The sequence below is a fragment of the Octopus sinensis genome, linkage group LG7 (genome assembly GCF_006345805.1).
Source record: "Octopus sinensis linkage group LG7, ASM634580v1, whole genome shotgun sequence".
NCBI lineage: Eukaryota > Metazoa > Mollusca > Cephalopoda > Octopoda > Octopodidae > Octopus > Octopus sinensis.
In genome coordinates, this window is record NC_043003.1 from 108,718,288 (window position 1) to 108,743,885 (window position 25,598).

At 37.9% G+C, this 25,598-nt stretch overlaps 1 protein-coding gene across 7 annotated transcripts in view; it reads right to left on the minus strand.

The window, feature by feature from the left end:
* The window catches only part of LOC115214162 (armadillo repeat protein deleted in velo-cardio-facial syndrome), a 403,200-nt gene that overhangs the window by 121,430 nt on the left and 256,172 nt on the right, over positions 1-25,598 (minus strand). For 6 of the 7 annotated variants that reach the window (XR_005000208.1, XR_005000209.1, XM_029783240.2 and 3 more), the window contains 2 exons: positions 17,738-17,930; positions 13,620-14,002 (listed from right to left, as the gene is read on the minus strand). Coding sequence is in view for 5 of the 7 variants with exons in the window: in XM_029783240.2 (XP_029639100.1) it covers positions 13,620-14,002; positions 17,738-17,930 (576 nt within the window). In the remaining 2 variants the exon portion in view is untranslated. The remainder of the gene's footprint in view (positions 1-13,619; positions 14,003-17,737; positions 17,931-25,598) is intronic. The other variant, XM_029783241.2, reaches the window with a different exon arrangement.

The following is a 25,598-nucleotide window of genomic DNA, read 5'->3' on the forward strand; positions in this document are numbered from 1 at the left end:
ATCATGTGATAGTCGTAAACAAGTGTCACCATCATGCAAGCAGTGTCTATTTCTAATCTTCTGTAGAAACATGCCTTGACATGGGGAAATATTAACCATATTTGGAAACAGATTTAGGTGGCGAGCTGGCAGAAACATTAGAAAGGCCGGGCAAAATGCTGATTGGTATTTTGTTGGCTGTTACGTTCTGAATTCAAATTCCCCTGAGGTCAACTTTGCCTTTCATCCTTTTGGGGTTGATAAATTAAGTACCAGTTACGCACTCAGGTCAAGGTAATCGACTTAACCCCTTTGTCTGTCTTGTTTGTCCCCTCTATGTTTAGCCCCTTGTGGGCAATAAAGAAATAAGGAAACAGATGAAGAATGGCAATAAAGACACCTGACCATAGAAAATCTGCCTTAACAAATTCTGTTTGACCCGTACTAGCATGGAAAAGTAGATTTTAAAATGATGATGATGTTGTACATGCATGCGCACACACACACATATATGATTGGTTTCTTTTAGTTTCTGTCTACCAATTCTACTCAGAGGGCTTTGATCAGCCTTGAGGCTATAGTAGAAGATATTTGTCCATGTTCCCACACAGTAGGACTGAACCCGGAGCCATGTGGTTGAGAAGCAAGTTTCTTATCACATGACCATGACTATCCCCCACCACCAGTGGTGTTTGCTTACACCTCTGTAACTTAGAGGTTTGGCAATAGAGACCAGTAGAATAAGTACTAAGCTTAAATAATAATAAAAATTAGTACTAAGGTCAATCCATTTGACTGAAAATTTTTCAAGGCAACGCTCCAACATAATTAGTCTTTAAGGCTGAAATAAGTAAAAGATAAATGGTAAAAAGGTGTGTGTGTGTACAAACATTTATGGACATTGGGATGGTTTCTACTTCTCATAACTACCTCACAGCATTTCTTACCCATCACGATCACGTTGACCTCTCCTCCTCACTGTGTTGGGCAAGTGTTGAGCCTTTCTCCCTACCACCTGAGATAAGGATCATGGTCCCTGGCCCCTCTCCTGCTTAACTGGCCAAAAAAATAATGAGAGAAAGAAAGACAGAATTCTATTCCATTTATTGATACTGTAATGTTTTTTTTTCTTTCTTTTACATCTCGCAACTAGAAAGCCTAGTTCTCTGAGCTGCCACCCACACTGTGCCCCTCACCTCTCAAACCCTGCACTAAATACCTCACCCCACTACCATCATAGCATTACGGAGGTCCTGGTGCTGGATGCCTGTATCCCTGGAGATTACATCAGGATAGGAGAGTGTGTGCTGTCTGGTATCGCGAGCAGATGGCTTCCAGAGGAGAAGAGTAGAAATTACCTCATTTTCAGCTCTACAACAATGTCCAGCAAACTGGACTTTTCTACCTTTCACAAGAGATGATACAGGTGGTAATTTCCCATATATTTGTACTTTGGTTGGATGACGCTTCCACGAGAGATTTTGAGCTCTGATAAGGAAGCGAGTGTAAGTTCTATCCAACCGCCTGTCAAGCTTCTTTGATAACGTCCAGGTTTCTGAGCCATATAGTAGAATTGGTTCGACTGTGGCTTTGAAGATTTCAAGTTTGAAATCTCTACTTAGATTTGATGAACAGATCTTATGTATATCATTAGAGGCTGACCCCACTATCCTTCTTCCCCTGCAATATATCTCTTTGAAATTCTTCCCTCAGCCCATAGTTTTTCAACAGATATCAATCTATTGAGTCTAGGACATTTACCCCCCCAAGGACAATAACCACCCCAAGGACAACAGATGATGATTTAAAACTTCTTAATATATTGGAAAGGGGGTAATTCACTAAGGGGAGGTAAATGTCCTAGGGGGTAGTTATTGTCTGGGGTAATTGTCCAAATACACAATCTACTACTGCTGCTTTAACTGCGTATCAGCCACATTAATTTATTTCACCAGCCTGGGAGACTCTTTGATACTGTCCCCGCCTCCAATGACCAATGCTAAAAACAAAATTTCTCTTCTACATGATGACAGGACACATGTATAATAATTACAAATAAAATGTGTACCAGCACTATGAAAACACCCAGCATATTTGTGATCCCTAATATCTCTTTCATAAATGTGTGTTTGTGCGTGTGTGTGTGTGTGTGTGTAAATGTCAAATGAAGAGAGTGAGTGCTCAACACCGCATTGGTGGATTAATTTGTTTATGTATTAAGGCTACCAATGGTTTCATGTTAAGTATCTTATGATCTTTAATAATTTTTCAAGCCAATCACATGGAGGAATAGTGTCCGTCTCCATTTTGGATGAAAACACACGCGTGAAGGTGCATGGCTCAGTGGTTGGAGTGTGGGTTCCACAATCATAAGGTAGTAGAGTTTGATTCCTGGACTGAACTGTGTGATGTGTTTTGAGCAAGATGCTTCATTTCACGTTGCTCCAGTTCACTCAGCTGCAGAAATGAGTTGTGACATCACTGGTGCCAAGCTGTATCGGCCACTTTTGCCTTTCCCTTGGGTAATATCAGTGGTGTGGAGAGGAGAAGCTGGTATGCATGGGTGATTGCTGGTTTTTTATAAACAACCTTGCCAAGACTTGCACCTTGGAGGGGAACTTTCTAGGTGCAATCCTATTGTCATTCAGGACTGAAGTGGGGGGGGGGTCTTCCATTTATACACACACATATAAATAAACACATATATAAATAAGCACATACACAAACATATAGACATACACATACATAAATAAACACATATACACACACATATAAATACATATACACACACATACTTGTATGTTCTCATATTATTAGTGTTAGTTAAGGTGACAAGCTGGTGACAGCACAGCATGCCAGAGAAAACGCTTAGTGGCATTTTTCTGTCTGTATGTTTCAAGTTCAAATTCTGCCAAGGTCACTTTTGCCGTTCAACCTTTTGGGGTTGATGAAAATAAATACCAGTTGAGTACTGGGGTCGATGTAATTGACGTAATCCCTCCTCAGAAATTACTGGCCTAGTACCAACATTTGAAACCATTGCTGGTGTTAGTCATTGGACTGTAGGCATGCTGGGGCATAACTTTATTTTGATAAAGTACCTTTTTGGTACTTTATCAACTTCAGAAGGAAAAGTAAAGCCAACCTTCAAGTGCAAATAGACGTAGCTAAATTATTCTTCTCATGAATTCTGTCTGTCTCTCAACTTCATATATTATTCATATGCACACACATACACACACACACACACAAATGTGGAAGGCTCCTGCATATTTCCTGACAAGACCATTCAGTTGTTTTATCAACTGCTCAACTTTCTCATTCCAACTAACACCTAAGTGGCTGAGTATTCCACAGAGACATGTGTATCCTTACAACAATACTGAAGCAGACTCAGCACTACACAATGTGTAACAAATGCAGATGAAACCCATCAGATGCGCTTCCACACAGTTTCCATCAAGCCAGTCAGCTCTTGGGGCTTGTACCAACCCAAGACTATGGAAAAAAATATTCCATAGAGTCGCCAGTGTTGCTGGACTGGCTCCTGTGCAGGTGGCACATAAAAAGCACCATTTGGGCATGGCCGTTGCCAGTACTACCTACTCTCGGAGTGGTAGGCGTTAGGAAGGGCATCCAGCTGTAGAAACTCTGCCAGATGAGATTGGAGTCTAGTTCACCAGACCTCAGTCAAATCGTCCAACCCATGCCAGCATGGAAAGCGGACGTTAAATGATGATGATGATGATGATGCCAAGTAATGAGATTGAACCTTAGCTTTTATGATTGGGAAAAACAACTGAACCACTGGACTATATATAAACATTCATATACATACACACTGCATGTCTTAATTACTTATTTGATAGTAAAAACTACATGTGTTGTTGTTTTGGTAGCAGTTGAAATACCAATAACTACAAGCTAGACTAAGCAACACCTAAGGTATTGAAGAACATAAACAGCTGAGGTAAGAGGTGGGGCAGAATTCAAATGCATGAAACGAGGAGGGCAGAAGGAAAGGAAAACAAAGATTAAAAGAGAAAAAAAAAATCCATCTCAATTAATGGTAGTGAAGTGGTGGGCAATAGAAACAAACAAACAAGAAAACAGAAAAAAAAGAAAATATGAACAAATTCAATTCATTTATCAACATATTGAAAACTACAAAGGAACAAAAAACAAAAACAGCTCACATTTTACATAGGACCCTCTCTCTAATAAACGAGAATAATTTTGCTCTCTCTCTCTCTCCTCTCTAACGCACTATCGCATAATGCATGCATGCATGCAACTGCAGGCACCTGAAGCACATAGAAATTGTGCATGATGCTGAAGGGCAGAAGAAAAAAAAACTGAATAAAAAAAAAAGATGATAGACAAAAAATGAAATATAAAATATCAATAATGATAATAAAATACTTTGCCATTTTCTTGAATAGTAAGAAAATGGCAATGAGTAAGTTTCTTGAAGAATAAAAAAAAAATTGACAAGTTACAAAAGGAATAGGAAAGGAGAGAGAGAGGGAGAGCAAGAGAAGAGAAGAGAGAGAGTGATTTATAATGAAAAAAATAAATAAATAAAATGTTCCAATATGTGTATAGAAACTAGATGCAGGATATTTCATTACAGATGAGGGGGGAGAGAGAGAGGGTGGGAGAGAGAGAGGGAGTTTAATGGAGGATTAGGGTTGACAGAGGTTTTTTAGAATGGGGTGCAACAATGTGGTGCCGCATGATGACAGTGTGGGGTGGTGGAAGAAAGGGTAGAAGGGGTGGGAAAGAGGATCATGGCAGCAGTGGCGCAGGATTGTGTGAGGGTAGGGACTGTCAGGTGATGGCGAGGGGGGTAGAAAATGTAAGGTGAGTAGTGGAGGACTGTAGTGGTATTAGTGTCAGTCAGAGGGGTGCAAAACGAGTGCAAGATGAAAGTGGGAGGAGGTGTTAAAGTGGTGCAAGATGGTGGGGTGGGGGGGCAGACTGGTGGTGGCCCTGGCATCACGAGAAGAGACGAATAATTAGATGATGATGATGATGGTGGTGGTTTTGGTGGTGGAAGTAGAGGGCACAGCTGAGTGGTGCAGAATAGTTGTGAGTCGGGGAGAGGACAGTGATAGAGGCGGCAGAGTTAAGAAAGTGCTGACTGTGTCAGGCAGTGGTTGGTGCCATGCAGAGGAGGTGGTGGTGGTGGTGGAGCTGATGTCAGGGGGGGGGGTTGAATGCAAGCAACAGAAGTGGAAAACAAGCGGTTGCAACACGAAGAAAAGAAATACAGAAATGAAAAAGAAAGATTTGGAAAAGGAAAAGGAAATTCATTAAATTTAAAATTATTATCATATACACACCCCTCTACACCAGCCCCACTATACTCCACCCAACCTGCTGCTCCCATAGAAAAAAAGGAAAAAAACTCATTCATAAACATTCCTGAAGCTTCCTGTTCTTTGATAATGGCAAATGGAAATAAACAAATATAAAATAAATGAATAAATAAATAAATACAAAACTCCCGATGTTTTGCTGAAGTCTTCTGTATTTTTGTTTTCTTTCAACAACCAGTCTAACCTCTAACACTATCTAATGGAAACCAACAAGTTATTACAACAGAAGGACGACGATGATGATGACGATGATGATGATGACAACAGTAATAGATTTCTTTGACATATATATTTGTAAACAAGGAAATTTAAAATTTCCTTCAAATATTAAGGCCTATGAAAACTAGGTAAAGCTCAATGTAAATAAATGATCCAAGAAACTGTGAGTGTGTGTATTCTCTCATTTGTTTCACTCATTTGACTGCGACCATGCTGGAGCACCACCTTGAAGGGTTTAGTTGAACAAATTGACCTTGGGATTAATTTGTTTTAAGCCTAGTACTTATTCTATCAGTCTCAACTGCTATTTCCAGCAAAAATTGGTACCTTGTTGTGAAACTATTTCCTATTTATAATTCTACCTTTATGGTATTGTAATGTTTATAATTTTTAAATAAAACTTTTTCACCGATCTTGGTTCTGTTTATGCCTGGGGCTCATGACTGAGTATATAGGTACTGGTGTAGCAGACTTTTTAAAATTTAGTCTATCGGCAGACCAATCAGTATTGAGATAACAAACGTATTCTGAAAAGTTCAAAACTCGAGTACTAGGTTGTCCATTTCTCTGGAATTCTTCCCAGAGATAAGACGAAAATTTTCTTATGTTGGCTGCCTGCACACATTCAGTGAAGTTTTACCTAGCATTGTACAGTCATCGACTGCTATCTCCAGCAAAAACTGGTACCTTGTTGTGCCACTATTTCCTATATATATACACACACACACATATATTGGCAGTGCTCCAGCATGGCAAGGCGGTGAGCTGGCAGAAACGTTAGCATGCTGGGTGAAATATTTAGTGGCATTTCGTCTGTCTACATTCTGAGTTCAAATTCTGCCGAGGTCGACTGTCTTTCATCCTTTTGGGGTCGATCAAATCGACTGGCCCCCCTCTCCAAAAATTTCAGGCCTTGTGCCTAGAGTATAAAAGTGCACCAGCATGGCTGCAGTCAGCTAACTGAAACAAGTAAAAGAATACACACACACACACACACCCACACACACAAATAAAGGCACATGGCCTAGTGGTTTGGGTGTTGCACTCATGATAGTGAGATTGCAGTTTTGATTCCCAGATTGGGCAGCGTTATGTTATGTTCTTGAGCCAAACACTGTTTCACACTACTTCAGTCCACTCAGCTGCTGTTAATAAGTAAACTTGTAACGGATTGGCATTCGGTGGTTCAGACGGAATGTTGGCCTGCAGCCGAACTAGCAAGATAGCATCATTTGAAAGCGAAAACAATGTGATAAAGTGCATTATGACCAGTTGTGTATAACCACATCTGATATTCTGGTCGGTACAGTGGATGTGTGTGTATCTTTTATCTTTTACTTGTTTCAGTCATTTCACTGTGGCCATGGTGGAGCGCTGCCTTGAAGGGTTTGAATTGAACAAATCAACTCCAGGACTTATATCAGACTCTTTTGCCAAACCACTAGGTTACAGGAATGAAAACACACCAACACTGGTTGTCAAGCTATGGAAGTGGATTTCAGTACAGTCGGCTGTGACTTGTAAATGGGTATTGCATGTATTACAAGTTAACATGTACCATGCTTTTTCTAATTGTTTTAGGTGTCTATGAGGTTGCATGCAGATACAGACACCTTCTTGGATCCTGTTTGCCTTGGCCCAGTGGGAAGTGTTCTTGCAAATTTGGAGTTTGTGAATAGCTGAGGTAAAACGTCTACAGTGGTAAGGTTTGAACTAATGGCCATATGGTAAAAAGTTGAACAACTTAATCACACAGCAATGTCTTATATAAATGAAAACAATTACAGTGAGGGTGCAGAAGAGAGGTATTCAGAAAATTACCTCTAATACAAAATTCTAAAACAACAAAATACACATCCATCTATATACCTACACACATTTATATATACACACCAACACACACATATATAAATAAATAAATATATGCATGCATGTCTATCAATCTGTGTGTGTATGTGATTGAATAACTAATAAGAAGGTTGCAAATAGGCAACTAGAAGTCATGTGAAAAAGGATAAAAACCAAATTCTATAAGCTAATTTGAAATGCATGTTGTTAAGCAACTAATATATTAATACCATAAGCAATTTTGAGTATGCAGTTGGCTGGATTATTTGCTAACATTCACGTACAAATGTCTTCATAGCCTTATAAAACAAAAACATTACTTCCATTATTATTATTACTATCATTATTGTTTTTACTACTACTACAAGGTTTAATTGCAATTACAGAATAGTCTTGAAATTGGAGAAAATTAAAAAGGTTTTTTTTTTTTTTACTAGAAACGTGGAAAAAATAAACCACAATAGACAGTCTTTAGCAAATCTTAGTGCAGCCGAAACGATCATTTTCTGTATGTATGTGTACATGCATATCTGTTTTTCTGTAATTTGGGATTCAAACAATTTCAGGCCACTTAGTTATTTATATACCAGACTGGAAAAAGCGATCAAGCCATCAGTGGTTAAGCAGAGAGTTATTGAGGCAGGATTTTACAACTGAATGCTGCTCTTGTCAGCAATCCTTTCCTGGTTTTCAAGTAAAAAAAAAAGATATTCCAATGGTCTTTGAAAGCACAGAATGACCAGTCATAATGCCAACAGTATCACAATTTTGCTGAAGAGGTGAAAAGCATGGCATATCAGCATTTCTGAAACACTCGTCGTCGTCATCATCAGTGTTTAACATCCACTTTCCATGCTGGCATGTGTTGGACGGCTTAACTGAGGACTGGTAAGCTAGAAGGCAGAATCAGGCTCCAATCTGATCTGGCAAGGTTTCTACAGCCGGATGCTCTTCCTAACTACTCTGAAAGTGTAGTGGGTGCTTTTTATGTGCTGCCGGGCATGAAGGCCAGTCAGGCAGTACTGGAATCGATCAGGCTTGAATAGTGCTTTTTACGTACCATTAGCACGGGAGCCAGTTAGGTGGTACTGGCAACAATACATGCTCGAATGGTGCTTTCTATGTGCCATGTTAATATTAAAATTACTACTAAGGCAGTCAGCAGGCAGAATCATTAGCAAGCTGGGCAAAATGCTTAGCAGTATTTCATCTGTCTTTACATTCTGAGTTCAAATTCTGCCAAGGTGGACTTTGCCTTTCATCCTTTCAGTGCCAATAAAATAAGTAATAGTCAAGCACTGGGGTTGATGTAATCAATTTACCTTTCTCCCAAAACTGCTGGCCTTGTGCCAAAGTTTGAAATCAATAATATTAACATTATTACTAAGGTGGCAATGCTAGCATGTTGTACAAAATGCTTGGCGATAATTTGTCTGTCTTTATTTTCTAAGTTCAAATTCCACCGAGGTCGACTTTGCCTTTCATCCTTTCAAGGTTGATAAATTAAGTACAAGTGAAACACAGGGGGTCAATGTAATGAACTAGTTCCTTCCCCCAAGATTTCAGGCCTTGTCCCTATAAACAGAAAGGATTATTAACGTTACTACTACTATCATTTCTAAGAATTGGCTGGAATAATAATATGCTTGACAAAAAAAAGACATGAAATTGATTCCAACCTGATGTAATTGTAGAGAGAAAACCAAAAAGTACCACATTATGTGTCTTGTGGTGTTTAACGAAATTGCTTCACACTCAGAATTCAAATCTCAATAGGCTGAAATTCACAATTCACTCTTCTGAATCTGTTGGGATCAATCTCATCTCACTTTATTCCCCTTCCTGCTCAATATATTAGCTTAATGCCAAAAATATCAATCATTGACATTTAGTCAAAGCACTTCAAGTTCTCAGAACAATTTCATCTTGTCTTTATGTTCTGAGTTCAAATTCCACTAACGCTGACTTTGTCTTTCATCCTTTTTGTGTGTTAATAAAATAAGCACCAGTCAAGTATTGAGGACAATGTAATAGACCAGCTCCCCTTCCCTCAAATACTGCTGGCCCTGTGCCAAAATTTGAAACCATTGTTGTTATGATAGTGGAAATGGTTTAGATAACAAAGCTCTAGACTAGAAATGTGACACTATCTAGAGTACACAGTACTCAGAGTTGAATCAATTAACCGTACTCTCCTTCCTTTCTAGATGTTGCTTTTATTCTGAAAGAAATCACTATCATAATTATCATCATCATCATCATCATTGTTATTATTACCATAATTATAACTGTCATTCTTCCAATATTTTTGTGGGCGTGTATACTGAGTGCATGAGCATCATGGATGTCTTAAATCACATCTCTTGGCGATTATTCATGCAGTAGTATGAAGTAAATTGGTGTGATGAGAGTACTCTGGAATTGTTGTTACAATAAATAAGATGCAAACAGCTTCGCATAATAAAAGTTCAAAGCGATTAGGGGCCCACCCCTTCTAACTGTTAATTAGTACGACATCCAGACAAAGGTAAACATTTCTGTAAAGCAAATAAACAGCAATAAAAGTAACAGCATTTTTTGTCATTTTTAAACAAACATTATTAAGACATCATTATTAATTATTAATTATTAATTATTAATTATTATTATTATATTTTGGTCAGTCAGTCAAGTGGAACAAGCAATAAACTGAGCTACATGAAATGAAAAGAAAGATTATGAAGTAAAGGTAGTATCGATAGTGGTGGTCGTGTTATGAGAAATACAACAGAACAATTGAGGCATGGTTAAAGAATTATATGAAGTTAAGGACATCTGAACTGAAGAGAGAGAGAAGAGAGGGAGAAGAAGAAGGAGGAGAGAGAGAGAGAGAGAATGGAAGAGAGGGACAAAGAGAAGAGAGAATGTCAGAAAGGGAGAGAGGGACAACAGCAATAGAAAATGAAAGGAAAATGCAGTTTATAGTAGTTTCATTTCCATGAATCAAGGTTTTCTGGCTTCATTTAGAATCACTAAGATGTGAGATGAATGAGATCTCATTATGTGTATGTGTGGGTGGCTGTGAGCATGGACTCTTTCTCAATTGCTTAATCAGCATTCGAAAGGCAGATTTTTTGTTATTTTGCAACAATTTAGCAACTACAGGCATCTCCCTGTATTATGGAAGTGTTGTGTCCTGGCAAATGGAATTCTATAATGCACAACGTATTTTCCCCCATCGACTCTTGATATTCATGGACTTTGATCTAACATGGAAATTGATGGCAAAATAGGTTTTGAATTATGGAATTCCGTGTGGGGAATACAGGATCTTTTGGAGAGGTTTGCAACCTTTTTTGCCTTCTTGCATAGACCTAAATTGACCAAAGCCTAGAAGTGCAGTCATGGTTGTGCGGTTTAGAAATCTGCTTCACAACTATGTGACTTCAGGTTCATTTCCTCAGAGTGACACCTTTGGCAACTATTGATCAAAGCCTAGAGGGTGGATCAGGTAGGGGAAAAAAAATAAAAGAAGCTTGTCATATATGTGCCTCTCTCTCTCTTTCTTTCTATGTGTGTGTGTGTGTATATACACACACATGGATGAGTAAGGGTATGAGGTAGTGAGCTGGCAGAATTGTTACCAGGTTGGACAAAATGTCTAACAGCATTTCTTCCAACTCTTTACATTTGGAGTTCAAATGCCACCAAGGTTGATTCTGCCTTTCATCTTCTTGTCACTAACTCTTAGCTTTTCTTTTTTGTAAGAGAGCTTTTTATTTCACACAATTTCAAAGAGATGAAGTGAAAAGATGATTTAACAGATGTGGTAACCACCCCACACCTTTGAACTTGCAGCTTCCGAACAGTACAAATCGAAACGAACCCACAGACATACAGACATGATGAGCTGCTTTCAGTTTCCATCTATGAAATTCACTCACAAGACTTCAGTCAGTCCAAACATATTGCAAAAGGTTCCACGCAGAGGTACTGAACCTAAAACCTCATGGATAGAAAGCAAACTTCTTCACCACACAGCCACGCTTGTGCGTGATATATGAGGCATTTTTTGGAAAGTGTCTTAATCCGTTGTTTGTTATTTGGCATAAGTAAGTTGGTAAAGGGCTGGGAATCAAACAGGAACACAGTCAATCTGCAGCAGGCACTCTTTCTTACAATTCACTGAAGCCAGACTAAGTGCTTTTATAACAGAATAATATGCTGATGGTAAAGTTAATAGAAACCGTACCACTAATAATGTATTGTGTCTACTAGTGCATGGCATATTGCTTCTCTCATTTGGATTACATCCTGTTCACATACAAGAGATCAGAGCAGTGTTTTGAGTAGAGAAATTAAATTGGCAAACACCAAATGGATTACTGCAGATGACCACAGCCTGTCAGAAAACCAGTGAGTGACCACAAAGGTCACGGGTCTAGTAAAAGACTGGAGAGTTGAATCAACACCATTATCGACTCTACAAATATATTAGGTAAGATCCTTTAACGGGTTAAATGAATAAGGATGAAGAACCACTGGGGACACAGACATAAGACTATGATGCATGTCAACTAACTGCTGATAGTGAGACGATTCCAACTATCAGCAGATGATATTCTTGAGGAAAATATTAAAAAAAAGAAAAATAAACAAATAAAACTAACCAACTTATCAATGTACATACTTTATCAACTTCACTGCTGACAAACAACTACTTGGGGAAAATAACTGATTAATAATTTCTTGAAAGTATCAATACTTTTAGAATATCTAAATTTCTACAACTGTTCAACTGATGGAAATTGCATAGAAAACGAATGAGAATGTATTTATACACATTTTGGTATTATGCAATTTTTCTGTATTCTTTGACTACGTTACATACTTTACACATGGACTAAAGAATGTGCTAAGATAGATTGAAGGTTTAGCAGGACCCAAGACAAGGGGCAGGTTGGGAGAAAGTGCATAGTAGGGACAGTAGGCATTAGTGAGAAGGAATGTGATAAGGGCTGAGATGAAGTGCTACCTCACATTATACATAGAGAGGAGATAAAATGATTTTTGGAAGAAAGTAAAAGGAAAAGTAGTTAGAGGGGATTAATGAGAGTCAGAGTGACAAGGGCAGTGAGAAGGATTGGGCTGAAGGAGGGGCAATGCTGTTCTTATAAATGGGTGGGTAGAGTGGTATATGACTGACAGGTAAGATAATGATGAGAAGGACCAGCGCATATCCTCAAGAATAATATGTCCAATAGAATTTAAAAACAAGAGGGAAAGTCTATTAAATATGTTTAGAGTTTGACAAACATTATGTAAAACATTATTCAAAATAAACAAATAAAAAGCGTGGATGAGGGTGTGTGTTTATATATTAGGGGAAGAGAGAGAGAGAGATAAAAAAACAAAAACAAAGAGAGAGAGCACAAAATAAGTATACTTGCTAGGCTCTTTACTAATGCCAAAGATGCATTAATATAGAGCTACATGTAATAAATCACAAGGAACATTTCAAACACTCACATCAATTCAAGTAGTGGGAAATAATTCTTATCACCAACGAGTCTAATATTCAGTTGAAATTTATTGCCTCTTGAGACCGAACTAGAGAAATGGTAGAGAAGAAGCTAAACCATTTTTATTTGTCTTATTATGCAACCCAAACATTTTGAGTTATCTGAATAAAATCTGAAGAACATTCCAAAAGTATCCAATTAACAAACGAGGAAATATACAACACAATAGATTTAACTATTTTATCCTTGAATCTAAATTATAATTACTAACAGGTTAAACCCATGGAACAGAATATAACCAACCAGGTAGTAATGATAGTATTAATTAATGATGTTGAAATATGCTGATAGATTCACATAAAATTGATGAAACTGAGATAAATTTGATATCCTCTCTGAGCTAACGAGTGGTGCTGGTGAGTTTTACAGCTAATAATCAAAGCTAATATATCAATCAACACGGCTGACTATGGCATATTTTAATTAATTTGGAATTATTATTTATGGAAGCCTGATTTGGCAAATTTTAAAGCTAAGAGGTTAAACAAGGTTTACTAACTTCCAATAAACCAAAATTTTGATTGATGAACTGTGAACATCAGTGATGAGTTTTCATGCAGGTTAAAGGATCAATAAGCTGCCGAGTTAACACATGCACAGATTCCATGCCAACTTTAAAGAAATATTATACCTAGACCATTTAGAATGTACTATATGACGTTGAGGAGCATAAAATGTGGAACAAGGGCCTGGATTCTGTCTGTGAGGAGGTACTATGGTCATGGAAGTTGCAGGCTTGGGGTTTCCAAGAATTTGCTTAGATTTTAAGCTTTGAGGAATGGGGTGATTTGGAAGATGGTAAATATTTGACCTGGTTGGCGTCACTGATCCTGCTCGGTTGGATGCCATCTGTGGACGGGGAGAGCTCCGACTGTCTGGAGCCATAGGTTCCATGCCTCTAACACGAGCAGGGTACCGATTATATCCATCATCTAAATGTTCTTGTGGAAGCGAAGAAATTGAACTCCTGGCAGCTTGTGGTAATTCTGGAGGATTTATTACTTTTCTTGGAGCCTGCAAAAAGAAAATATAGTTTAGAATACATATATACACACACACACACACACACACACACACGTATGTGTGTGTATACGTACACACTTATATATATAAAATTTATATAAATAATGGTTTAGTGTCTATGAGGCTGTTTACATTCCTCACTATAAACAGCAACTTAGTTGATATTCCTCTGACAATAAATCATTCAGTAGCTTCGGAATTTCAAATTTTTAATATATCCCCACAACTGGACATGTTTCCATGGAAGATTGGAAACAAAAGGTAAAGCTTGTATGGCAGCAACACACGTCTACAACTATCATGTGATAACAAAACAAGGAGGCAAACACAGATACCCATACGGCTTTTGTCATCTCAGAGCTATGGTAGAAGACACTTGCTGAAGGTGCCAAGCAGTTGGACTGAACTCTAAATCACATGGGTGGGAAGCAAAATCACACAGCCATGCTTGCAACTATTCAAGAAATATCTTCAAGTCTTCTTTTCTATTCTGTTCTTTTTATCTCTCTTTTTGTGTTTCCCAGTTTACGGAATCTTGAGAAAGACGCAAGGTACATGAGCTTTGCAGACCCCTCCAAAACAAGCAAAACCAATGCCATTAACATTCTTTGCGAACCATTGCAACTGAATATCTGCAGTGGAAGGCATGAGCAGCAAGTGTTCCAGAAAAACATTGTTTGGCGGAGCAAGAACTAGGCACAGTGGTTAGTGCTGGGAGGTGGGCACAACAAGGCTGATAAGAGCAAAAGAGATGTGTAGATTGTGATGAACCTGGAAGACAGTGAGCGGCAGAAATGTTAGCACACCGGGTGAAATGCAAAGCAGTATTTTGTCTGTCTTTACGTTTTGAGTTCAAATTCCGCTGAGGTCGACTTTGCCTTTCATCCTTTTGGGATCGATAAATTAAGTACCAGTTGCATACTGGGTCAATCTAATCGACTCCCTGCTCCCAAACATTCAGGCCTTGTGCCTAGAGTAGAAAGGGATTGTGATGTACTTGTGATGAATAGACACAATATGCAAATAATTTCTGTGTCAACAACATTGTCGAATTGTTAGGTAACCTATTCACCTAACAAAATAAAATATAATTCAGTCAACCTTTTGTTTTTTGTTTCTTTTTTTTTTGGAGGAGGAAGGGTTATGTACAAGGGTGGATGCTGAAAAGTTCCTGGCTTTTGGTAAAAGAAAATACAGGAAGATCAGTCAATTATGCTTTTATTCAACATACTCCTCTCTCAGATTCACACACTAATTACAGGGGTCCTTCAGTTTTTCTAAGCCCTGTAAAAGGGCTTGGAAGGGTAGGTCTCCAACCAGGCCTTTTGCAATACCCTTAAAGCCAAGAACTGTTCATTGCCCCCTCATACATAAGTGAACCGAGATATATAACCCTAGTGTTTATCACATGAAGCATTTCTATAGTCATTGGCTATCTGAGGACTAAAAAGTGGGAAGCTTTGCTGGGCTACCAATCCAGTTATCTTAAAATCTGCAAAATATCCATAGAATATGTATAATTACAAGTATCAAAGAATGGAGTTAGCAAATCATTGTGGTATATTGTTTACATATACAGGCGCAGGAGTGGCTGTGTGGTAAGTAGCTTGCTTACCAACCATATGGTTCTGGGTTCAGTCCTACTGCATGGCAACTTGGGCAAGTGTCTTCTACTATAGCCTCGGGCCAACCAAAGCCTTGTGAGCGGACTTGGTAGATGGAAACTGAAAGAAGCCCATCGTGTTTGTGTGTGTATATATATATATATATATGCATATGTTTGTGGGTCTGTGCTTGTGCCCCCAACATCGCTTGACAACTAATGTTGGCGTGTTTATGTCCCCGTAACTTAGCGGTTTGGCAAAAGAGGCCAATAGAATAAGTACTAGGCTTACAAAGAATAAGTCCTGGGATCGATTTGCTTGACTAAAGGCGGTGCTCCAGAATGGCTGCAGCCAAATGAGTGAAACAAATTTTAAAAAAAATATATGTATTCGTGCGTGTGTGTGTGTGTAGGTGCTGGTACTATGTAAAAAGCACCCATTATATTTTGTAAAGTGGTTGGTGTTAGGAAGGGTGTCCAGGTATAGAAACCAAGCCAGAAAAGATGACTAGAGCCTGGTGCAGCCCACCACCTTGCTAGCTCCTGTCAAACCATCTAACCCAAAATGGAAAATGGACATTCACTGATGATGATATTCACACACTCATAAATATATGTATATACTGAATTAGAGAGGCAGCTACAATAAAAAAGGGAGTCTACCAGCTGACCACCACCACCCATGTCCATCTAGCTGATTACAGTAGTTCATAAAGAACAATTTAATAGATTGGACCATAATAATAACAACACTTGTCTGTTTTCTAAATTCTTTTTAAAACACTTCAATTTCCTTTGAATAGAAAGACTATTTAGTTGCAATAATATGAAATAATTGGTGTCATTAATAGTACTATAAACAACACACAAAGTGTTTTGATATTGATTAGACATAACCCTATTGGTTATCATCAATGTTGACAATCATAATTGATTGTTTGCCTGTTTCTTCTCGCTTATAATCATCATCATCATCATTTAATGTCCGCTTTCCATGCTAGCATGGGTTGGACGATTTTGACTGAGGGCTGGCGAGCTAGATGGCTGCACCAGGCTCCAATCTTGATCTGGCAGAGTTTCTACAGCTGGATGCCCTTCCTAACGCCAACCACTCCGAGAGTGTAGTGGGTGCTTTTTACGTACCACCAGCACGGGGGGGGGGGTCAGTCAGGTGGTACTGGCAATGACCTCGCTCGAATCTTTTTACACGTGCCAGTGAAGCGACGTTGGTAACAATCAGGCTTGAATGATGCCCTTTTACGTGCCACAGGTACGGAAGCCAGTTGGCTGCTCTGGCAACAATCAACATGAAACCAGAATAAGCAAAAATATAACAACGCTGTTATGGTCAAGCAATTACGCATAAAACCTTAGTATTTTAACAACTAAACCCTTTCGTTACTGGATTTATTTTGAGATGCTCTGTGTTTCTTTCAATTAACTTTAAATAGAACAAAGAATTTAGTAAAATAACTTAGTTATCATTAAGCTAGTTTTAGGAACATAAATTGTGACTAAGGTTTGGTGGAAGATTTTAATTCAAAACTTATGAAAACAAGACATTTGTACTTCAGAGCCAGAGCCGGGTTGGGAACGAAAGGGTTAAACTGGTTTTGCTCTTCTGGACATCTGTATTTTGCCTCATTATTAAGTTCCAGTTTTGTCCTTCCATTTCAGAATAAGCACTTTCACCAACAGAATTATATTCTTGATGCAATCTTGATTTTAATTGCTCTTAACCTTTTCATTCCTCTCAACAATCATAAAATTGATATAATTTAGTTACATGATAGCATCTGAATTTGGAAAGCTGTTTAATCTCTCTAAGCATGACCACAGCATTAACGTAATAAAATGGAGCTAATCAAAAGAACAGAGCAATCTTGTAATAATTTTAACCTTTTAGCATTCAGATTCCTCTGTCAAATGTAATTCCTATTTATTAACATTGTTTGCAATTATTCAGGCATTATTTCATAGCTTCAATATTTTGATGATGTGGTTGTTTATATTTTTAGAATGACATTGCAGGGTAGGTGTGAGAGATTGGATGTGGCTGATATGGTTAAAGGGTTAAATAAAATCAACATAATGGGGGGAAAATAAAAGGTGAGCATTTTTACCTGTGTTGGGGCAGCTCTTGCCTTGTATACACCAGCATTTTGGAGTGATAAGTGTGAAGAAGCAAGCGAATGGTCACTGTATTGGTCAAAAGATGCATTGCTTGGCATATTTGCTAAGGTCGGAGCAACAGTAGCGTAATACTGGTCAGGGTTATCTAAGTGCGTGTCGGCTTCATAACCATAATCCATTTCCCTGTAATGAAAATAAAAAGTATAAGATTTATAGTTTTATACATCAAAATAAATATCAAATGGAAATTGTAGTTGTGATACCTGTGCCGGTGGCATGTAAAAAGCACCATTCAAACGTGGCCGATGCCAGCGCCGCCTTGACTGGCTTCTGGGTCAGTAGCACGTAAAAAGCACCCACTACACTCATGGAGTGGTTGGCGTTAGGAAGGGCATCCAGCTGTAGAAACACTGCCAGATCAGACTGGAGGGTTTCCCAGACCCCGGTCGAACCGTACAATCCATGCTAGCATGGAAAACGGACATTAAACGATGATGGTGACAACATATGGCTCTTATAGCGATATTCGACGGCTCGTTAGGAGAGAATGGAAATTCATAAATTACTGAGCAAATAAATTCGTAGAATGAAAGCAGAAATCCTGGTGAGGGGCCTATTATAAGATGAGCCAGTTGGTGCCAAGTAAAATGCTGCACTTGTGCTGGTGCTATGTAAATGCACTCATGCTGGTGGTACATAAAAAAATACCCAGCACACACTGTAAAATGGTTGGAGTTGAGAAGGGCATCCAGCCATAGAAACCATGCCAAAACAGACAATTGGAGTTTGGACAGCTCCAAGTCAAACTGTGCAACCCATGCCAGCATGGAAAACAGACATTAAAATGATGATCATCATTATCATACTGCCCAAGAGTTTTTTAACTGTGCATGATGGCACAATGATAATTTTGGTATAAACTAGAAGTTTTAGTCAAGGATACCAAAGCAGAGTCAACAAGCTAGATTGTAGAGAGCTAAACAATGAGAACACAATATGAATTACTGCATTAGAGCAGGACTTCATAAATTTCTAGTCTGCTTCAAGTATCTACAATGTAGTGATCATGATACAATAATAATGTAATACATTATTTATTTGCAGTTATGAGAAAATGAATGGGTGACATTTAAAACAAAAGAAAAAAGATGCAAGTAACCCCCTCACATGTTTGGCTTCCAAAACTGTATGAAAGTGTGTGTCCTTGTTTTTACATCACAGAATAGGTTATAAAATGTCTATTGATTGAATTCATGGGTAACGGTTTCAGTACAAGAAAAGACAAATATTTCAATAAGCTCAGAATCATCATCATTGTTTTAATGACCATTATTCTATGCTTGTAGATGGAATTCATTGAGGCAGTTTTTCCATGGTCAGATACCCTCCTTGCCACCAGTCCTCATCTATTTCCAAGCCAAGTAATATTCCCTTATGGCCAGACAGGTTTCCATTTAAGGCTACAAACAAGGCCCCCTGTTGGTATGATAGTAATGCTCTCATTTATAACCATTCTGTCAGGTCAAGACAAGGAAACACAACACCTACATACACACGAGCGCATGCACACACGCATGCATAGTACATTGGTCAGTTGGTCTTTTACAAGAGCCGAAGGCTAACTAAAGGCTTCTAAGTAGAAACAGAACAAAGACCATTGTTTGTGTGTGTATTTGTACTTCCCCATCTTGACGTTGTGCAATTGTTGTTAATGAGTGTCACCATCATAAAGGCCATGACATTTGTTTCCAATCTTCTGTGAAAACATCTGTCAAGGGAAAATAACAACTTGCTTGGAAACAAGTGAGGGTTGGCAACAACAAAGAGCATCTGGCCGCCAAAGAGAATCTACCTCAATGAATTTTGTCTGAGCCATGCAAGCATGGAAGAGTGAGTGTTAAATCATGATGACGATGACAATATGAGGATATAAACTCTCAAGACAATACATTTTTAATGATGCCCTTAATGTAAGTGTTAAGAACAAAATGGTAATTCACTTTATGACAATTAGTTCATTCAATACCAAATTTCTGCTGAAATACATTATTCTTCATCATCATCTTCATATCTATTTTCCATGCTAGTGACATTTGCTCACAACTATCACATGATGTCAAGGAAACAGACACAAATGTTTGTGTGCGTAGGTGTGTGTATATATATTTAAAGGTGGCGAGCTGGCAGAAACGTTAGCGTGCTGGGCAAAATGCTTAGTAGTATTTCATCTGTCGTTATGTGCTGAGTTCACATTCCGCCGAGGTCGACTTTGCCTTTCATCCTTTCGGGGTAGATAAATAAAGTACCAGTTTCGCACTGGGGTCGATGTAATTGACTTAATCCCTTTGTCTGTCCTTGTTTGTCACCTCTATGTTTAGCTCCTTGTGGGCAGTAAAGAAATATATATATACAATAAATCTCTGAGCGAGGTATAAACAGTAGCTGCAACACATCGTGAAGTATATTTGTCACCTAAGAACTGGCCACATTTAGGTGGTAAATATACTTCACAATATATATATATATATATATATATATCGTTTAGGCATTGCGATACTAATAACTTGGTGTAGAACTCAATATGCATATGCTTCAGAATGAAGTGTTAGTCAAGTACAGAATGGTAATAAGAAAATAAGAGAGAGGAATAAACGATGATCCTATGAATTTCATTAGTTCACAGCTGTTGCAGAAACAGCTGTAAGCTAATGAAGTTCATATAAGGTGCAGTGGACTCATAGCTGAGAGCTTGAGTGATACCTTATGACTAAATCAGAGCCTCGAATATGGAGCCTCCAATGAGGCTATAAAGTGTTATTCAAGCACCCAACTAACTATAAGTCCACTGCATCTTAGGATAAACAACTGTAAGCTAATGAAGTTCATAAGGTAATCATTTAATCCTTTGTCTTCTTTTCATATATATATATATATATATATATATATGTATATATGTATATATATATATGTATATATATGTAAATGTTGAATGACGAGGAAGAGTGCTCAACACTGAATTGGTGGATAAAATTTCTTTATTTGTGTATTAGGCTTCATGTTAAGAAAAATATCTTAATTTTTCAAGCTGATCACATGGAATAATGGTGCTTGTCTCTATTTGTGTGTATACCCACAAACAAAATATGGGCTTCTTTCAGTTTCCATTTACTAAATCCATGCACAAGTTTTTGGTCAACCTAGGGCTACAGTAGAAAGTTCTTGCCTAAGCTGCCACACAGCGGAATTGAAAAACTTCTTGCCATACATCACGCCTGCACCTATCTTCGTTTTAATTGACTCTCAAAATAATATTTTTAGTAAAATAACTGCCATCTTAAGCTGATGTTTGGAACATAAATAAACATGAAATTTTGATGGAAGGTTTTAGGTCTTGATTCGTGTAAAACAAAATTTGTATCACAAAACTAGCAGAGGCAGGCTCAGGCAGGTTGGGATATCAAAAGGCTTGAAATATATCTATGAGGACTCAAAACATTCGCTTAGAATTAATAAATAATTTTTATGTTATGAAAATCAAATTAAATAGCTTTAAATTGAAAGACAAAAAACAAACAATCTGTTTGTTAAACAGTCTTGAAACCAGTTTCAGAAGTCAGATAAAAATAGAAGGGGAATAAAAAAAATCAAATATAAAACAATTCTAAAAAATAGTTCAAAGAAAAGTGGTAATAGAATGAGAATATTGGTAACATCAATTCTGATGGTGATTTTATCTGTGCATGGAACTGGAATTACAAAGAATACACACTGATATTCCTTTATAGGATGACAAGGTGTTTTAAGAAAATTTAGATAGACGGTAAATTAAATTTATACTTTGCTAATGCAGATTAAATCAAATGAAAATCTTGAGAAAAGAAACATTTAAACACAATAAAAAACCAACCTTTTAGAGAATGTTTCTCAGAAAGTATTTGTAGAAGGAAAGAAAAAAAAAATCCCATTATAATCATAGGTTTAGATATATTTCTTTATTGCCCACAAGGGGATAAACATAGAGGGGACAAACAAGGACAGACAAAGGGATTAAGCCGATTACACCGACCCCAGTGCGTAACTGGTGCTTAATTTATTGACCCCGAAAGGATGAAAGGCAAAGTCGACCTCGGCGGAATTTGAACTCAGAACGTAACGACAGATGAAATACGGCTACGCATTTCACCCGGCGTGCTAACGTTTCTGCCAGCTCGCCGCCTTAGATATGACTGTGTAGTTAAGAAGCTGGCTTCACAACACTGTGACACACGGTTCAATCCCACTGTAGAGTATCTTTGGGAAATGTCTTCAGGCTTGGGACTGAGTAGTGTCATGTGACTAATTTTTGATGGTCAGATGCTGTGTGGAAGCCCCTCATTTCAACACACACAGAACGAAAATGGATATTTTCAATTTCATTCAAGTACTCTCTCTTTTACTCTTTTATTTGTTTCAGCCATTTGACTGCGGCCATGCTGGAGCACTGCCTTTAGTCGAGCAAATAGACCCCAGGACTTATTCTTTGTAGGCCTAGTACTTATTCTATTGGTCTCTTTTGCCGAACCGCTAAGTTACGAGGGCGTAAACACACCAGCATCGGTTGTCAAGCAATGTTGGGGGGACAAACACAGACACACAAACATCTACACACATATATATATATATACGACGGGCTTCTTTCAATTTCCGTCTACCAAATCCACTCACAAGTTGGACTCTCTCTGTGTGTGTGTGTGTGTGTGTGTGTGAGAGTGAGAGAGAGAGTAAAAAGCAGAAAAGCATAGATTTCACATACAGTCCATAATTTGGTTGTACTCTCTCTTTCTCTCATACACACACACACAGAGTTGTGTTTTGGTTTACTAGTACAGACACCGTTGAATCGCATTCTCTATGTCCATACTATGACTCAGTACTGTTCAATAAATAAATAGTCCCCAACAAACAAAACTCAACAAAAGGAGACCGATAAAATTGACCAAGACTCTTGGAAGTGATGCCCCAGCTTGGCCACAGTCCAATGACAGAAACCAGAAAAAGAAAAAAAAAAAGAAAGAATAAAGTTACCACCAATAAACTAAACTATTATACTAGAGAGTTTTCAATAATCTGATTGGTTGACATAACTGTCGAAAATTATAAAAAACCGAAATCAATGGGATATTTTGATATTGGACCTGAAGCCAGGTGTTTTGTAAGACTAGACGACTGCTAAATTTAACATATTTACTAGCTTTAGATTAACAAACATTGGTTCAATGGTCTTGATAATTTGGATACAGGACCTGCAGCAAATTCTTTCATAGACTAAATGACTACTAAATTTAACATGTTTATGAATTTCAGTTTGACAGTCACAATAATTGTGAGAGCAAACAATCAATACATTATGTTTTCAGTTTTTAATTAGGTGCAAGTATGGCTGACAATGTGGGTCTTGGGTTCAATCCCACAGTGTGGCACTTTGGGCAAGTGTCATCTACTATAGTCCCAGGCTGACCAGAGCCACGCATATGGATTTGGTAGACAGAAACCTGTTGCATGTGTATGTATAATCACACAACAATTGTAAACAAAGGTCACTGACCTATACGTGGTGTCCTTTGTTTTCAGTCTTCTACGAAAACAAGTCCAACTATGGGGAAATATTGCTTTGCTTGGAAATGGGCGAGAATTGGCAACAGGAAGAGCATCCAGCCTTAGAAAATCTGCCACAACAAATTGTCTGACCCACACAAGCATGGAAAATGTGGACATTAAAAGATGATGATGTTGATTATAATGTCATGCAGACAAAAGGCCAATTTATACAGGAAACAAATTAAGCAATCAACCACAACATGTGTATTACTACTATTTATAGGCCCCAGAAGAAAAATTGTACGACAAAATCTAGTGTGGCATGATTTGAATGGAGAAAGAAGAGAGAAAGAAAACTGAATAGTTCAAGACATTTTAGTCTGACAGATTTAACTATTTCTGCCAAATTGTCACCTTCAAAATAAATATTGGCAAGCACCACCAATTCAATGTACTATGCTATTTCTGCTCCTACCAGCATCACGCTGCTAAGGTCATCATCATCATCATCATAATAAGTAATTGTATGCTGGTTCAACTGAACAATTACTGCAGTTCATTGTCTTCGGGTTTCATTTGAATGCTTCCATTTGTTGTAGCAGTGTGCTGGAAATATTAGTTCACCACCAGTGTCTGCAAAATGTCACTAAACATACCATGAACTCATTATTTTTGCAATGCTAGCACATGAATATATAATAATAATTGCAAGTCAAGTCACTGATGCATTCGTTGAACACAACTCTCCCTAGTTGCAACCCCTTTCCACTACAAAAAGCCAAAAATAAAAAAAAATAAAATATTTTACACAGAAGGGTTTTTTTTTGTGAATGAAAATGTTATACTATTACTACAACAAAATGATTTCTAACATACCACAAGAGAGGGGGGGTGTAGTTTATTAAACTGACAAGTATATGACTGGTATTAATCTTATTGATGCTAGAATCAGAAAGAAACGTGCGTGTGTGTGTGTGTGTGTTAGTTTACATCTGTGTTTCTTCAAATATCTTGGACTACAAGTTGTGATGTTGTTGTCATTTCTTGTATCAGCAAAACAACCACTGACATTGTGCCTTTGAAGAAATAAGAGATCCTTTACTTGCAAAAACAACCAAATGTTAGTGACAGGAAAGGCTAGTTGCAAAACAATGCCTCAATAATATATTCAACTAATCCATGTTGGGCTCAAGAACTAATAGAAGGTCAAGAGGTGAATTTCATCTCGGCAGGACTGGAAATCAGTAAATAAAGAACTCAAATATATTTCATACGTGGCTCTAACAGAACTGTCAATCCACAGCCCCAGTGATAATAATCCTTTCTACTATAGGCACAAGGCCTGAAATGTTTTTGGAGGGAGGGTAGTTGATTACATCAACCCCAGTATTCAACTGTACTTAATTTTGCGACCCGAAAAGATGAAAGGCAAAGCTGACCTCAGAGGAATTCGAACTCAGAACATGAATACAGGTGAAATACCGCTAAGTATTTCATCCAGCATGATAATGATTCTGCCAGCTTGCCACCTTAATAATAATAATTCCAAATTTTTGCACAAGGACAGCAATTTCAGGGAATGGAGTGAGTTGATTACATCGACCCCAGTGCTCAGATGGTACTTTTTGTTTTTTAATCAATTCTGGGAGAGTTTGAACTGAGTGTGTAAAGACAGAGAAAGAAGGCCACAGATTTGGAGGAGGATATTACTGACCTTGGAGGATGAAAGGCAATGGTGACCTAGGTGGGATTTGAACTCAAGAACAAAAGAGCCAGAAGTAAATACAAAGCATTTTTGTCTCTAAGAATTGTTATTTCCATAGGAATATCACAGTAAATTGTCTGTCAACTAAGTATTTACATTAAATATGATACATAGATGGCTGTTTTAATTTAATACTACTTCTATTACATATAACAGATCTGGACACACACACACATACATTCTTCATATGAGCTTTAGTTTATTACACTTTGCACTATGAACATATTGGTGCACCACCTTCGAGGATACGGTAGATTAAATTATATTAATCTATTTCTTTAGTACTTATTTTGTATGCATGATAAACCATGATGTGTGAGAGAGAGAGAGAGAGAGAGAGAGAGAGAGCGGAGAAAGACAGAGGAGAGAATGAAACAACAAAAGGAAAATGGAAAAGATATGAACCTCACAAGCTGCAGCATCTAAGAAGGGCAGGATCTCCGAATAAAAATTGATACAGAGGAGATGGGACTATTTAGTCAGGTTACAGGTTCAATTTCTCCAGTGTT